This window comes from Diabrotica undecimpunctata, chromosome 5 (assembly GCF_040954645.1).
Source record: "Diabrotica undecimpunctata isolate CICGRU chromosome 5, icDiaUnde3, whole genome shotgun sequence".
NCBI lineage: Eukaryota > Metazoa > Arthropoda > Insecta > Coleoptera > Chrysomelidae > Diabrotica > Diabrotica undecimpunctata.
In genome coordinates, this window is record NC_092807.1 from 101,437,635 (window position 1) to 101,455,268 (window position 17,634).

Consider the following 17,634-nt stretch of genomic DNA (forward strand, 5'->3'; position numbering starts at 1 on the left):
GATTTGGTGTTCCCTTGGAGATCCACTCCGACCAAGGGCGAAACTTCGAGTCAACCCTTTTCCAAAACGTTTGTAAATTGATTGGTGTCAATAAGACCAGAACGACACCCCTGCATCCTCAATCAGATGGAATGGTCAAGAGGATGAACCGAACGATGGGTAAACACTTATCCAAAGTTGTATCAGAACATCAAAGAAATTGAGACCAGCACATTCATTTATTCATAATGGCCTACCGGTCGGCCGGTATGTGAATGAAACTACAGGCTAGACTCCAATCTGCCTGATGTTAGGTCGTGAAGTTCGTTTGCCCTGCGACCTAGAGTTTGGCTGCAGACCTTCCGAAGAACATGTTGCAAGCAAAGATTATGCCGACCGCCTGAAGTTAAGAATGAACAACATTCATGAACTTGCCCAACAACACATCCAGTTAGCCAGCGACAGAATGAAAGATCAATATGATTCGCGATGCAAGAATGAAAGCTATGAAGTAGGTGATCTTGTTTGGCTTTATAATCCAGAACGTTGTCGAGGTTTGTCTCCGAAACTGCAAAGACAATGGGAAGGTCTGTATGAAATTAAAAAGAGAATAAATGACGTAATATACCGAATTAAGAAGTTGCCGAAAGGTAAACCAAAAGTAGTTCACATAAATCGTCTTGCACCATATGCTGGCTCAAATGAAACAGAAGAAGCACGAACCCTTCAACATGAGATCAAAGATGACTGGCGACCAAGATTTAATGAATTTATGTCAAATTACGCAGAGAGAAAGAGTGCTAGATTCGGCGTGACCACAGAAGTTCAGCAGGATCTTTTTAGCGTTCCGCATAACGTCTCTCTAGCCCACTGTGTTGCACAATATCTTGAGACGACTAAAAGAATCTCATCCGTATTTTATAAGAAGTTCGGTCATTTGGACGAGTTAAGAAATCAGCAGCCTAAAGTTGGAAGAGTACTGAGATTAGAAGATGGTCCTCGATCTTTGCTGTATATGGTGACCAGGAAGTCGTATACAGACAGAGCAAGCTACGAGGATATATGGCGTGCTCTAACTAATCTGAAGAAAATCGTGTGCAATGACATCAAGAATTTGGCCTTAGCCAAGATAGGCCATGCACTCGAAAATGTGGATTTTAAGATTGTCAGAAGCATGCTTGAAGTGATCTTCCGAGAAACCGGCGTACGAATTACTGTGTGTTGCATTAATCCGAAGAGATAGTGTCCTTTAAAGACAGTAGACTGTTATTTCTTTCTGAGGGGTTCATGCAGAGCTAGAGAGTCCTGTAGATTCCGCCATCCTGGGCCTAGTCCTGAGTTGCTGATCGGGACGCCCATATCTAAGAGGGGACCAGTGTTACGAACATGCATTCGGCGTGGCCCATGTAACGGTTGCATCTCGAAAGCGACTAGAGGCTTCCAGCGATATCGAGCGCGGGAGAGATCGACCCGCCAAAGAGGCGAATTAGAGGTGGACTACTCCAGAAAATTCTAGTACATAATAACTTTAAAATTGGAAATTCGGGATTCGAAAAATTTGCGAAAAAGTTTTAATTAAAGAATAACTTTTTCATAAAGCACTGGGAATTGCTTTTGAAGTATACTGTGTTAACATAATTTTGTTGTAATTTCTTTAAAGTAAACAAATAAAATAAGTAAAAACATACAATTTACACAGTAAAATGTGCATTACCTTTTGGATTTGTTCTTAGGCCTTGAATGGAAAGCGGGGAATTATGATTTCTTTGCATATGGGGGTCATCATTGTTCGTATGGGCTCCAAGCATCTGTAATTGATGGAGGCCTCGTTGAGTCGCATGCCTTATTGCTGACAAGTTTCTGTGCCTTAATCCTCTATAAAAACAATAAAGATAAAGAAAAATATATCTTAAATTATATATCATTAAATACAGAATCATCTATAACCTAACATCTATAGAGTTGTCTGATTTCTTTGTAAAACACAATTTAACACAAGAAAATAAGCGACTCTGGAACACGTTTACACCATTTTGATTAATTTTGTAACATATATAGGGGGTTTATTTGTCCATAATATAATAAAATTCCTAAACACCGTCATTCAAAGTCAAACCTACTTTAAGTATTTTAAAAAGTTCTGAAGTACCTATATAGCAACGCTACAAAATGAACTAACCTAAGACACTAACTTCTTTAGAATCGAGAATTTTAGAGATGCCATTGGTGTTTGTGATAAAGGCTTTAGAATAAATGTACTTAAATTGCGTTTAATATAGCTTTTGATCGAATCTTAAATTCACAACAAAATTGTGAAATATGAAAATAATAGCATTTACAAGAAAAACTGAAAAAATACTTCATTTTTATTAGGTCAAACGTTTCTTGATGGCAGAAGTAATAAAAATGACAAACCTGTTAAAGTTTCCTAAAATCATATGCATTAAAGTTCACATACCGATAACAGACACTTCGAAATAAAAATTTAGAAGCAGTGATCATCAAACAAGCACATATCTTTCTACCTTTTTAATTTGGATGTGGATAGAAAGTACACAGACATATAGTCCAGCTTTTGAGGCCACTCTCGTAGTAAAAATGTTTCTGATTCGGTTTCTTTGCGGATTCCTGTTCAAAAATGTCTCCTTCAGAAGCAAGGAAACAAATCAGAAGGGTGCCGGGCGAAATATTTAGGCAGAAATTGTCTTTTGCTCAGGCTTAAAAATTAAGTGTTTTCTTCTATTAATTGCTTCTACAAACCAAAACAACAAATCTATACAAGAAAAACTGAAAAGATTTACCTGAAAAAGTGTACAGCGGGGTTCGCCAATCCAACTTCAGACGAAGCATTGTTAGCCTCGTTTTCTTCACACGCGTAAAGTACTTCTTCGGCTGCTATACCTTGTAAAACTCTATCTAAGTGTCCGGTCTCCATCTGCCAAACGTAGACTGTGCCATCGGAACATCCTATTATCATGAAGTCGTCATTAGGCCTCCATTTAATTGTCGTAACTGGGAAGAGATGTCTCGACGCCAAACATACGCACTTCCTTTCTGCTAGACTGAGTAAAGTCACCGAATGATCCGACGCTACTGAACATATGCATTTTTGTATTCGAGCCTAAACAAACAAAAAAGTATACATTGATTAGTTACGCCTCAACTATAATTGTAAATAAAAATATAAGTAAGTACAACTACTTGTTATCGAACACTAGTAGTAGAAAATCACCAATTATTACGACACATCTTTATTCTTAATTTTACATTTTCACTTATTTCGATTCTATTCCCATTTATTCTTCGGATAACCCCCGTATTCAGACCCTGTAACTATTCTACTCCATAGACACACATAAAATGTCTATGCTCTAATCCAAGTAGCGACAAACTTTATTTGTTTATTGACAATTGTAATTCCGAGTTATGTCACGTCAGTTTTACTTCAATGCAGAAGCGGGAATATATTTTGTGGAAGCATAGCTTTCTTATCGCGTGCTACAGATGGAATGCATTGATCGGTGAAATAGATCGCAGATAGCGCAACGTGTGAAAAAATAAAAACAAAAGTAACGCAACAAAACGCAATGAAGCAGTTCCATGCGTAAACAATTAATAAATTAATAAAATTAACCAAGTAAATAAAATCGAATCGAATGGAATCGAATCGAATCAAATAAAATCGAATGGAATCGAATCTAATCGAATGGAAACGAAATGAATCGAATTGAATGAAATGGAAATGAACTGAATCGAATATAATCAAATTAAATCGAATTGAATAAAACTAAATTAAAATCGCTCTGTGTGTAGACGATAAGAAAGCTATACTTCCTCTCCTCGGTCACTCCACATTACATCTCGTTTTTTTATATTTTTCATCTATTTAAAGTGAAATTTATATTCCAAACTCATATATATATATATATATATATATATATATATATATATATATATATATATATATATATATATATATATATACATATATATATATATATATATATATATATATATATATATATATATATATATATATATATATATATATATATATATATAGTTAAATCTCTATTAGGGTAAGCTGATTTCTTTATATTTACCATTTAACAAATATTCTTTTGACATACATTTTTGACGTCAGGTCACGTTTCTTTTAGCTTTTATTTAGGTGTATGTAACTATAGGGCGTTTCGCGGTCACTTTGCAGTAGGAGCAGCATAGGGCTACGTAAATCTTATAGAAGCTTGGAGCTCAGTGTTGCCGGTTTTAAATATCAAGTTAATGTACAGCTTTAGGCAGGGTTTGCTCTTTTTTTATTAATACTAAAATTTCATTTCTTTTTTTTATGTATAATAAATATGATTAGTTAACATCATGTTTTATTTGTCACAGCCAAATTCATTTTTCGGATTTTCGTTTAAGATGAGATTGTTCTACACCTGAGAGGCTAGAACTAGTCGAAGCCCAAAATAATTGGCTCCCAACGTTAGTTGGAGTTTTATTGTTACACATTGGTGCCCACTGTTTCTGATGGGTGATTAGATTGTTACAATTTATACCGTATTCGTTAACCCGTTTATTTCCATGTCTGTTTACATTATTTGAAGCGTCCCATATGCAAAACGTTGTAAGTGCCACTTTTTCACAAATGCGGATTATAAGCTAAATAGGTAGTATGTGCAATGCTTTACTTGCATAATAAAATTTATATTATAATATCAGAAATAGCTGCAAATATTTTGTATTTCTTAGTAAACTAAAACAAAACAAATTAATGCGCCTCCTGTAAAATTTTTAAAATTGCACATAGCACCTTTTGCATATGGCACGCTTCATTTGTATATTCCATTTGATATAAAATTCCTCTTTCAGTCGAAACCGTTCTAGGTTTTGTTTTCTATGATACTTCACTGTTTTATGGTCATAAAAATAAATATACTCACACTACAATTATTAGGAGGCACTAGCAACTGAGTAATTTCTCCGGCATGAACACAAAATCTATGAAGTAATGTGCCGGCATATAGATCCCAAACACAAACTGCAAAATCTACTCCGCCTGACACCAGATGATTTTTGTCATATCTTGCGTGTTCTCTGTGCGGATATAGCAGGCAATTCACCCTTCCTCCGTGTCCTGATAGGATCTGATGCTGTGGCCAACCTAAAATTTGGACCAGTAAATATATGTTTTAAATTTACAAAAAAAGTATTGTCTATTTGATTATAATAATTGACATCTCATTACAAATGTAAATCTTCAAAATGTTTAATGTCGAACCAATGCGAGAAGTGATATAGAGTTTGCGGATGATACAATTTCCAACAAAATTATTAAATTTGTCTTAATATTTGATCTTACTGAGTTTAAATTTTATTTGTTAATTTAAGGAAATATTGAAACTAAGGTAACACTGCAGCAAGAAACTAGGTCGCCTAGTTTCCCCTAATTCCTAGATGACGTAATTTAGTCAAGTTACCTAAACTGGTTAATATATTGTTAATCGATTATAATGTCATTAAAAGAAAATTGTTAATTAATCAGACAGCACTGATAAAAATCGGAGAGAAAATAACAGAATTACGGTACAGTATAGCCGACATTTCCTTCGCTCGGGAATAATATGTGAACATAAGTGAAGCAGAGTAGTGGAAGAAGGGGAAAATATATTGTAATGTTTATTTTAATTTTTTACAGCCTTCTAACACTAACACTAAACACACAATTAATTTGTAACATTTATTTACTGAACGATACAAATTAATATGATCGATTATATGAACCCTTTTACATGGTTAATACCACCTATACTGCCTCTCGGGATGTCGCAAAGTTTTTCGATCAGCGTAGCGCAGCAAAGCGGGCGGGTGTAAAAATATATTTGTTTCCGAGAATACACTACTAAAACGACAACTGCAGAAACAATACATTGAATTTAATTATTATTTTTAAATTTTAAAAAGATGGTGATTATTTCTGTTTAGCAAATATTTTGGAACAGCTGCAATATAAATAACTTATCTGTAGACTATGAAAAAAAAACGGTTTTAGAAAAAAATAAATTATAAACTAAAATAGAAAACGCAAATACCTTTATAGTGTTGATGGTTTCCATGAAGTAATTGTAACATCACAGTTTGGTTTGCGGGAACGATAATTATTGTACCATCTTCTCTTCCTACGACTAGTCTACTTTGCAGAGGCAGATATATACTGGCAGTTAATTTGACAGCTGGAAATAAAAAGCTTTTATTTCTACTTCAAAATACCAAAAACGCTTTCCTAAACCATTTCTTTGTGGATCAAGATTAGCTTGGGTATACATATAAAGCTCTTGAAGAACTAGAGTATAAATAATGTGTGACTTGGTGTGTGATAAAAGGCGTTAGTTACAAAATAACTACAACATTTGAATACTTACACTGTTCTTCCTGTTTCTCGAGTTGATCTAAAATCCCAACCGGACTCGGCTTCATTCCAGCCCAAGCTTCTGTTAAACTTGTAGTGAGAGTGGCTTTCATCGTTACTGGTTGGGGTAATTTTTGTCTTTGGATTTCTTCTAATTGAGCGGCAGATATTTCTGGGATACTCCATACCATCACGTTTCCCTCGGAATCTCCTCTGATCAGATACCTGGATTTATTTGGCTTGTTTTGTTTCGTAGTCGTGATGAAATGCATCGATGGTGGACAAGACAAAGGCTACAACGATATCTTTTATCAAAACCTATAGAAGATTGCTTTGGCAATTTATTTTAAATGGACGTCATTTTATTGGAAATTCTGGCATGGGAAACAGGAATGAACGAGGAGAAAACTTAATACAGTTCTTAATGGTACAATTCTCAATTAGAGTCGTTGCAATTACAACTTACCTTACCGTCGGGCTGATTTAATAAACAGTATAAAAATGGACTATCGCTTTCTGTGCTAGGCGTGTGAAACTCGGCGTGATCCGGTATACTGCTACAAAAAACATCAGTAATACTTGTCAAATGAAATAATTACGACGATAAAAAATGACAAATTACGACTTGTGTCTTTACAAGAAGTTGTCTGAGGTTGTTATGAATATGTACAGAATGGGAGCATTTAATCTTTTTATAAACACTCAAACAAAAGTTTTGATATAGGTCAAAACTAATACTGAGTGCTGGTTTTCAAAAATTTATACTTGAAAACAACATAATTCGTGTAAACAAAATGGACATGCATAAAAAGCGAATTGAAGTAAAAAAGAAATAAAGGGTGCTTTAAAAAATACAAACCTTACATCTACTAAACCTGGTCATTTTTTATCAAAAATTTATATATTTTACATTGTATATGTATCATGAGGATTATTCATTGGAAATATTTTAAAAAATATCAAAATCAAGTTTCTTTATCGTTAAAATAATAAAACCTTTATTTTTAGGATCAAAACGCGATTTCAGTAAAATTTTATACCGAAACTTGGTTATGTGTCCACTCTACTTATATGAAGACATGTCATAATGTCAGTTTTCTCCTTTCCTACTCATAAACGTACAATTTAAGACCACAAATCTTATGCCTCAGGAATCTCCCATCCACTCGCGAGTAATTCCAACCCGTCACTATTTTGTAGAGAAATTCTCAATCCCCCCCCCCCCCTCTCATGTAGGCCATGATTTACATGGGTCTTCCAGATATTTACCAAAATCCTCTTAAATCTGCTGAGTAAATGGACTATTATAAGTACCTGTCAACTGCCAAGATGTTAGTAGAAAACAAATCATTTTGAACAAATGATCATATCATTGGTACCAAAAATTATATGATCGACAATTATAAGAACTGATGATTGGAAGGTTGGACGATGATTCAAAATCATCCGAACATTAACCTCTCCTCTTTTAATAACACATAGAACACGTGGAGATTCGATTTATGCGGTTCTCAACTACACCTGTCCTAGATGAGATAACAGTCACAGCTAACTTTCACACGTTTTTGTTAAACTACATGTTCTACATAATTCTATAGAACCGTTATAGAAAATAAATATTAATTGATCTCCTGACCGTTCCAGAAGAAACACTTATACCCAAAACTGCAGCTTCACAAGCCTCACTAAACACCAAGAAGAACACCGCCAGCTACCATTTTCGTATACTCAGCCATCTTAATACTCCAATCGACCAATATAAATGACATAAGACAGAGATTAGGTGAACTCACACAGGAGCCAAACTATATAAAAGCCAATCTGATATGTCCATTTGTGTTAACGACTATTCGTCTGCCTGCAATAACTCTTCAAGGAAAAGTCCCAAAGTCTCGAAACCAGCACAAGGGCTCATCTTGCTCCAAGGGAGAACCTCGTTGAAATTAGAATCAATAGGTCTTCTTCTTCTCATATTCTTAAGCCTGTTCAGGTGTCTTGTTGAGGTTTCGGAACCTCTTTTATATATTTCTTCTATGTTTTTCGATCAATGAGTCGAAGCTCATCAAAGTTACCGGTATAAGTATATAAGAATACAGTCAACTCCCGTTCATAGCGGATTATCCATAGAGCAGACTATCCACGAGTCTGTAGAAGTCATTTTTAATGTGAAGGAAAACGTATTTTATAAAGATCTAATGTACGGGTAGTATTTTTAATATTATAAGCAGAAATATAATATTCAATTGTTACAGTGTAAACTGGCCAAAAATAAACATTTTCTTCCGCGCTGATAATGATTGATTCACTATTTCCGAGAATCCATGATTGACACGTGATTCCAGCTGCTTTTTACCATTTAGATGTCTAATTTCTTTATTTGTTTGTTAGACTTAGTTGTTTCTCTGTTTTGTGGTCAAACAAAGACTACGACTGGAAGGAGGTTGTTAACGTACTCGTTTTGTGACTCAGCCTTAGTTTGCAGTTCTTTGAGTTGATCATGTCTTGTAGGATAATACTTTATTTTGAGCTAGACTGCATTTTTTTATTGATTTGTTACCATTACCGAGAAAGAAAAAAGGTTTTATAATATACTTATAAATATGGGACATTTTCTGCACTCGGCCTCAGTCTGGTCTCGGCTCCCAAATAGGGTCTCCGCACCCTGGGAGTCCGATGTCGGGGCTCTGCTCAGCTCTAGGATTTTTACACTCTGTGGCTGGATAGTTTCCACCTTTCAAAAGTTGTTTTATTTTAATTCCTTGTGTAAGAAAAACCACAAATCCATCGACGATGGAATTTACGCAGAGTGGACTTCAAATTGACCGTCGAAATCTCTCTGTAAAGCACCGTGGGAATGTTTAAGTGGCAGTGATTCATCAAGCCCTTACGTCCCATGTGGTGAAAAAATCAGTCCTAATTTATCAATAAAAATATAAAATAGATTTTAGTGGTGATTTAAGGAGATAAAATCACCAATAGTTTAATTATCATTCCACAATTATGTTTCCACTGAACGATCCTCACATTTTTAAGTCAGATTTATTTTAGAAAAAAATGTACTAAAAAATATTTTAAAGATACGAATATATAAGGTGTAGGAGGCACTCAACAGAACGGAGTTTTCTTGTCAAATAATAAAATTAATATTGTCTTCAGCAGGAACAGAATTTGCAAATCACTAGCGTTTACAAGCTCAAATTAGTTAGACACATACAGAGTAGTCCAAAGTAGACAATCATCATAAAAATATTTAATGTTAAATTTTCAGCCGCTATATTTCTGTTTTTCTTGTTGTTAAAGAAGCTTTTATCTTTACTTGTTTGACAAGTAGACTCCCGTTAAGCGCCACACACTCTGTTTACAGGGTAGTGTGTCAATAATGAGATAGTTATAGACGTAATATATATATATATATATATATATATATATATATATATATATATATATATATATATATATATATATATATATATACTCAGATCGCCTGATTTGATTTGCAATTAACCAGTGTAAATTTCAATACAACGTCGCGATATTTTATAATTAATTCATTTGTTCGACTGGAGTCCCTCTACAGCCGATATCCTACTACCGTGACCGTGCCATAGTAGGTATATTACTAATAAAGAATAATATTTAGCAATATACTGTAACCGCAACTTCGCAAACGATCATCGTCAAGTCAATCCATTCCGCGATGCCGCCAGTGTACGTGTAAAACCAGAACACAGATAGAGTGCATGCCAATTCGCTAAAAACGCACATTTATAAATGTAGATAAATGGAATTAAAAATATTATTTAACTAAAAAAAATGGTTATGTTTTATTGCCAAAATGACTTGAAAAAAAGAGTATATTTCTAAAAATAAAAAGGAATTTCAAAATTAAAATAATAATAATACACCCTTTTTAATTTGAAATTATAAACAATATTTGGAATAATAAATGTATTTAAGTATAAATTTAATAATTCAAATAATACCCAATGAACACAAACAAAATTGATGTTAATAAAACATTATTATTATCTGCACAAAAATACAGAATCACGAATATCCCAAACGGAGTTTCAGGAAAAATCGGTAGATGTGACAACACTGTCGGCGTCCCACATACGCTTTAACAAACCGCAAAGGAGATGCAATCCAGAGGAACAAATAAATTAGTTATAAAACATCGCGACGTTATATTAAATTTACACTGTTTAATTGCAAATCAACAAAGTTATTGTATTAAAAATTCTATGTTCCGTAAAGAAAATTCCAAATGTCGACTGAAAAGTCGTTTACTATATTTTTTCTCACTATGTGTATATCGATCTTTCTGTCTCGCCTTCTCTCTGCATCCTCTTGAATATCTTTCTTACGGAGCATTGTTAAATTTCACAGCAAATTCTTATAAGCATTAGATTAACAATAAAATATAAACTAATAAACTCGAAATCATCATACCTCTATTCACTTTATAGTAAGTATCCACGAAAAAACATTAAAATTGTTTATATATCTTGTTTTGATGTAGGTATGTTTTATTTTCTAACCTATTAACATCTTCCTGTACGAATCAATAAAAGAACGTCTCACAGCTGAGAGACAGTTGTATTTCAAAAATTATTGACTAAATCTTGGCTCGAACCATGAACCTACTAACCCGAAGTAAGTAAGATAGTCCGCTGAGCCATCGAGGCCATACGTTCCTTTTGTTGATGTTATAAAATCCAAAAGTCATGAAGTCAGAGGTATACCAAGGGATAAAAAATGGAAAAACTAAATAACCTGATAGCCTGGCAAAACAAAGAAAGGAGTTGTTAAAAGAATATTAAAAGTGTAATATAGCATTTTAATGCAGTATATAAGATTGACTTGATTCACTCAGACTGGTGTGATACCAGAATTCCACAAGCATTGCGACAAAATGCCCAGAATGGCGATTAATTATCCTCAAACTCTTAAGATCTTCCTTAGAATACTTTCCAGAAGATAGAGATGCGAATAATGCGTAGTTAGATTTTAGAAATGCACTCAGAACTAGAGACGTACTTTTTCTGCTAAATGTCCTGTTGCACAAATGTCGTGATCAGTCAAAAGATGTTTTGCGTGCTTCGTTGAATTGAAATACTAAAAAATATACGAATTGATAACAAGGATAATCGCATATGTATGTAACGATGAATTGAACAGGGTACAATTCTATTCCCAAAAACTTTCGATTTATGCTCAGATCGATTGTTCAAAAAAACTCATTGAAGTTCAACTATATAGAATAAAAATAATTAGGGAATTGCTTAATGTCACTAGATATACGGATGATATGGTAATTTTATCAGACAAATCCCGCCGAATCGAAGTAAGACAGGAAATGTATATCAAAATAAACGAAACTAGAACCACATTTTTAGTCTGCGGTCGTAACCTACATACAACTCGAATTAAATGAAGTATAAATTAAAACAATTAACAAATTCACATATTTGGGAAATATAACAGATCGATTTGATCCAGACAAAAATAAATGAAAAATTGCAACGATTAAAGCCATTTTGTGCATGAGAATATTTCTTTGTATAAACCATCTCAGCTTTGAATAAAGAGAAAACATGATAAAGTGCTATGTTTGGCCTGTGGTGTTATATTAAGTAGAAGCATAGACGCTAAAAGTAAAACCAATTAACCGAATTCAATAATTAGAAATATAGATACATAAAAGAATGTAGAAGATTGCTTGGACGGCTTACAAAACTAACAATGAAGTATTAAGAAGACTTAATTAAAAAAGACTTGCTAAAAGTGATTAAATTAAAAGCATTTGTTTGCAAGAATTCCAGCCTTCACGATGATGAACGGATAATTCTGGCACTTACAGAAGAAGTTAATATGATTAGTTTGAACGAGAAGATACTTCACTTTCCTGATGTAGCATTATTATCTATGTAACCAGTCAGTCATGGTTAGAGAAGGCTCCGATTGAAGGTCATAATAAATACAGTCCACTGCAAATGTATCATGTAAGAATAACATTGTCATGTAAGAATTATATCCCTTTCTCAGTATTAACAAACCACCCTGTATATATTTTAAAACGCACGTTATAGCAATACGTAGTACATGTAAGGTGTTAAAAACTGCAAATCTCTTTAGTTAATCCCATTTTGAAAGATTAATTCAGTGAATGATGTCACTTTCTTAGGAATTAACGAACCAGTTCATTGTATGTCAACATTAAGTGTGTCATAATCGATTTTTACATATTCTTTACCTAATCTACCAATTTACTATATGGGCCAGGGAAATAATCAAAAAAGTACCCTTACTAAACCGGCCAGGCAAACGACAGTTGTTTTGAGTAGTACGGACCTCTGTAACAAACACCTATATGTGTCCTGCAGTCGAATGTTTGGACTTAATAATTATTAAAAAATTAAGGTAAAATGCGGTATATTTTCACTTTTTTCATCTATCAGCAAAAAGTTAAGTATTTTAATCAAATTTAAGAGTAATAAAGGTATATAAGTCATATAAAAACGCTTAAAATGGCGTTTTTAAATGTTTGATCCTTATTTGTTGCTTAGAAAGTTGCAAAATAAGTCAAAAACTTTGGTTTTAAATAAATGTTTATAACTTTGTTAAAAATAAACTTACAATCTTCATATTACACACAATATTGGGTCTTGTAGTGATTAAAATATGACCAAAATTACTCAAAGTGTTTAAAAGTTATTTTATTTGTTTATTCCAAATTAAATATTTTTGCATCAATAAAGTTTCAGTAATTCTAAGGATAGTTTATGAAAGAAGGGGGATTATTCTGCGAAAAATATTAAAAAAATTAAGAAAACATGTTGATTTTTTGCTTATAAACAATTAGAATAACTTTTTAACCATTGCCAACAAGAAAATTATTTTTTCATGTAAAGAAAGTCAGCATTTTTTTTTATTTAAAAGAAAAATAGTTTACCTAGGACAGTTATGGACGAAGTTAGTCCCTTTTTTTAAATTGATAGCAGCTTTGTTTAAAACAACTAAGAGATCTTATGAGGGCCATCTGAAAGAACGTGCTTTAAAGTTTTAATGTGCAAAATTCGACAAAGATTTCATTTTAATGGAATCGTCCTCAAATCTTCAAATCCATAAACAAGAACCAGAGAAGCGAACAATCTTTTTCGAATTTTGCACATTAAATTTAAAGCTTGTTCTTTCAGATGACCCTAATAAGATATCTTAGTTGTTGTAAACAAAGCTTCTATCAATTTAAAAAAAAAACGGGACTAACTTCGTCCCAAATTGTCCTAGGTCAATTTTTTTTTATTTTTTATTTGTAAAAAATTGGACCCTTTCCAAATATGAAAAAATAATTTTCTTATAGGCAATGGTTAACAAGTTATTCTAATTGTTTATAAGCAAAAAATTGATATGTTTTTGCAAAATTATTTTGCAATATTTACAACTATTTTTCATTATTCTTTTTTAATTATATTAATAGAATAAATATTCTTCTTTCAGAAGCTACCCGTATAATTACTTTAACTACATCATTTTCTGACATATTGTTGCAAAAAAATTTAATAACTTTTTGACCGATCGATTTGAAATTTTGATCATACTACACGTTCAAGTCCGACAACGCGACTGTCGCGTTCAGTGAATATAGCCTCAGAGGCCACCAACGCGAGTCGCGCGGTCTTTGACTATATGACAATATATGAACGTTATCTCAGTAGATTTTTCACGAATTACAACAAATATCTGCTGATCGCTTGGAAACACTGGCATATACTGGAGTTTGTGTTTGGTTTTCGAATTTTGATGTTAAACTTTATTCTGAGTATATGACAATGTATGAATGTTATCTTTCTTTCTTTCTCCCCTTCCTTTTACCCTAATAGAGTGTCGGATGAATGTTATCTAGGTGGATTTTTCACAAATTATAACAAATATCTTCTGTCCCATTGATAAATTGAATGATAAAATATGAAACCCTCAATTTTATTGCTTACTTTTTAAATATTCAAGCTAGACGTTCTCTAAAACGACAAAATTGGCTGTGATAAAAGGTTGTAAAGTAATAAAAGTAAATGCATCGGTAAGCTTTGAAAGAATCACCAGATTTATTTAGATTATATTGCATTTCCACTTTCCGTTTTTGGTTTTACTGTTAGTCATTGCACGTGTTTTGCTAAATACTTCAATTTTAAATTATTTTTAAAATTAGTGATGGTGATGGTGGGAAACTTCTCAGCCAATCTCAGATGATGAATTATTACACATATTAGAAGATTCACATGACGATAGTGACGCAAGTGATGAAGATTTATATTGTGATGAAGATGATCGGACAGACGATCCTAATTTACAAGAAGAATCTAAAGATGATGATGGTGATGAGTCTCAAAATATTATTGAATGGTCTTCAGAGGTTCAACATCCTACAGTGTACATTTACAGCAATACCAGGATTGAAAATTAATGTGGGTGGCAGCAATCCTATTGATTACTTCAATTTATTGGCATGTGAATTATTCTATGACCTGATTATTCAAAATAGCAATTTATATGCCGTTGATATTCTTTCTCTAAGTAAATCTGAGAAAAGTAGAACTGCAGCTTGGAAGGATATAACTGTAGAAGAATTTAAAATTTTTCATGGTTTGTTGTTTCACATGGAAACCATAAAAATTAATCGTATGAATGATTATTGGAAGAAAAATCATTTATTTAGTATTCCAGTGTTTGGACAATACATGGGCCGAAATCGCTTTATGTTAATTTTGCGTAACTTACATTTTAACAATAATAGTGACAATAATCAGTCCAGATTTGCCAAGATATCTCCATTGTTAGATTTTTTTAATAATAAAATGGAGAATCTTTATTATCCAGAAAAAAATTAGCCCTGGACGAATCTATGATTTTATGGAGAGGAAGACATAGTTTTCGTCAATTTCTCAAGGGCAAACGACACAAATATGGTGTCAAACTGTATACTTTGGCAGAATGTACCGGGATGATTCAACGCATATTAGTTTATAGTAGAGCTAGTGACCCCGTAGTTGAAGGACTTAATCATACGGAAAAAGTAGTGCTAAATTTGATGGATTCGAAAATAAATGTTGGTCACTCCTTATATATGGATAATTTTTAATAATATTACACGCTCCTCAGCATATAGACTATCCATTGCAACTTGTTTCATCTATTGCTTTTAGACGAATAGCCTGTTTGATTGCTTGATAGGAGGTGTTAACGCTCTATATCCCTGAAAAGTTCTTTCAGGGTCTCTTCGCCATACTAAGTGTTTTCGCCTAATTCTTCTTGGAATGGAATGCTTATCGTTATTTGAGGATCCTTGTAGAGAACTTATACAGCTTTGACATTTTTGCAGTCTGTTCTATCTTCTCGCGATCTTCCACAATTATCTTTTTGTCGTTTTCAGTTCCTTATTATGTTGAGTCATTTGCGATAGTCACTCCACTCAGCTGATCTTTTGGCGAAATTAAATTTTTGTCTGACCTCCGCTCTTTGTTGATAGGGTTTTTTAAATACATGATTTCACGTCAATTTTTTTAAACACTCGGGTAACTCAGCTTAACGTAATTTGGTTTATGTTTATAATAAGCGATATCATATTTTACAAGTAAATATGACATGTAAATGTGCTTTTATGTTGAATTTGAATCCGTCGTCAGTTTTTATGTGGTTGATATAGTTTTGGCTGCACCAATCCTGGATAGACGGACGGAACAAAACTAAAGGATTTAATTTTTTTTATTTTAATTTCGACCAAATATTTCGGAACACGGATATATAATGAACTAGTTCGTCAACGCACAGTGACCTGAAGCATTCTATGTACAGCATCAAAACACTTGTTTAAATAAAGCAAAAGAAAAGAAACACATAAATGTAGTGAGAGTCTAACCTATTATTAATGTTCTTGCCACGTAGCTTGCTGTTCGTAGTCCATGTGAAAAATAAAAAATGAAATCATTAATTACACTGGCTAATGGAGGTGCACTTTAAGAAAATAACTAAATCATAACTGAAATTGCCATATTGCGAACTATAAAAAACAAAAAGATGACCATGTTTGTGTTTAGTTTTTTTGTAAATTGCGCTACTTGTTAGAGATGTGTACTTATCAATTCATTTTTTGTAAAACAATAATTTAACAAATTAATTTATTACCAAATTATATATATCAAATATTGCCAAAGGCAATCAGATTTTTTCGGAGAATTATTATAAGATTATTCTTTTCTTTGACGTTTTTTATGTAAATGCATCATATTTATCACAAAGTTTTAAGTACCTAGAATCAGTATTACAGAATAATAGTGGAAGGATGAAGTGTTGTATATGTGTTATATGTTGTATGTTGTATTGTGATGTGGTGTTATCTAAGAGAAAGATTCCAATCAACTGGAAAGGAAAATTTTATAACTGCCATAATATATAAGAAACTGAATGTTGGACAGTTAAAACGAAAGAGGAACAACAAATACATTTAGTGAAAATGAGCATCCTTAGACGATGAGTGGAGTGACAAAAAATAATAAAATTAAGAACGGAGATATTCAGGGATGGCATCAATTGATGCCAAAATAGTATACGTTAAGATGGTTAGGACATCTTCAATGTCGAAAAGCTTAATACACAGGATTTCTGTTGCCAGTTTCTGTAAGCAGTAGAAGAGGAACATCAAAGAAGAACTGGTGGGAGACGCTTAAGCAGGACATGTCTGTAAAGAGGATTGATATGACCCAAGACAGAAATTCCCAAAAAAATCAATCACGCATAGAGATAAAGGCAAGGAGAATGAATAATAATATGACCCAATGTTTTTAAAAAACGAAAGAGAAGAGGTCCCATAACTACAGAAAATTAAACTCAAAAATAGCTCGTAGTCATATCGAAGGCGAATTTCGTGAAGGTTGTCCAAAAATTTGCTGTTGTGTTAAAAAAGATCGTTGACATACGTGACATAATATCGTCAGATTAGCTTCACTTGCCTCGAAAAGTATTCAATAAATACTTAGTCTTACAAGAGATGGATCGAATTCGGAGGATTTTGATAATAAGCTGTAACAATAGCAGCTTCAGAAAATCATAAAAATATTACGCCGAATGTATTCTAAATGGTTTTAACATCAGCTAAGCACTTGAGATTTGAGTTCTTGCAATATGCACCGTACATGTCGATCGAATGTTAGCCAAAGAAGGAAGAAGAGAATGACATTTTTGTCTGG

At 33.0% G+C, this 17,634-nt stretch overlaps 1 protein-coding gene across 6 annotated transcripts in view; it reads right to left on the reverse strand.

Annotated features, from left to right (window-relative positions):
- The window catches only part of Rbcn-3B (WD repeat-containing protein Rbcn-3B), a 75,177-nt gene that overhangs the window by 35,975 nt on the left and 21,568 nt on the right, over positions 1 to 17,634 (reverse strand). For 3 of the 6 annotated variants that reach the window (XM_072532374.1, XM_072532372.1, XM_072532368.1), the window contains exons 7-13: positions 16,308 to 16,337; positions 6,858 to 6,948; positions 6,405 to 6,684; positions 6,075 to 6,215; positions 4,926 to 5,146; positions 2,781 to 3,100; positions 1,694 to 1,854 (exon numbers count right to left, since the gene is read on the reverse strand). In XM_072532374.1, the coding sequence (XP_072388475.1) occupies positions 1,694 to 1,854; positions 2,781 to 3,100; positions 4,926 to 5,146; positions 6,075 to 6,215; positions 6,405 to 6,684; positions 6,858 to 6,948; positions 16,308 to 16,337 (1,244 nt within the window). The remainder of the gene's footprint in view (positions 1 to 1,693; positions 1,855 to 2,780; positions 3,101 to 4,925; positions 5,147 to 6,074; positions 6,216 to 6,404; positions 6,685 to 6,857; positions 6,949 to 16,307; positions 16,338 to 17,634) is intronic. The other 3 variants (XM_072532369.1, XM_072532371.1, XM_072532370.1) reach the window with 3 other exon arrangements.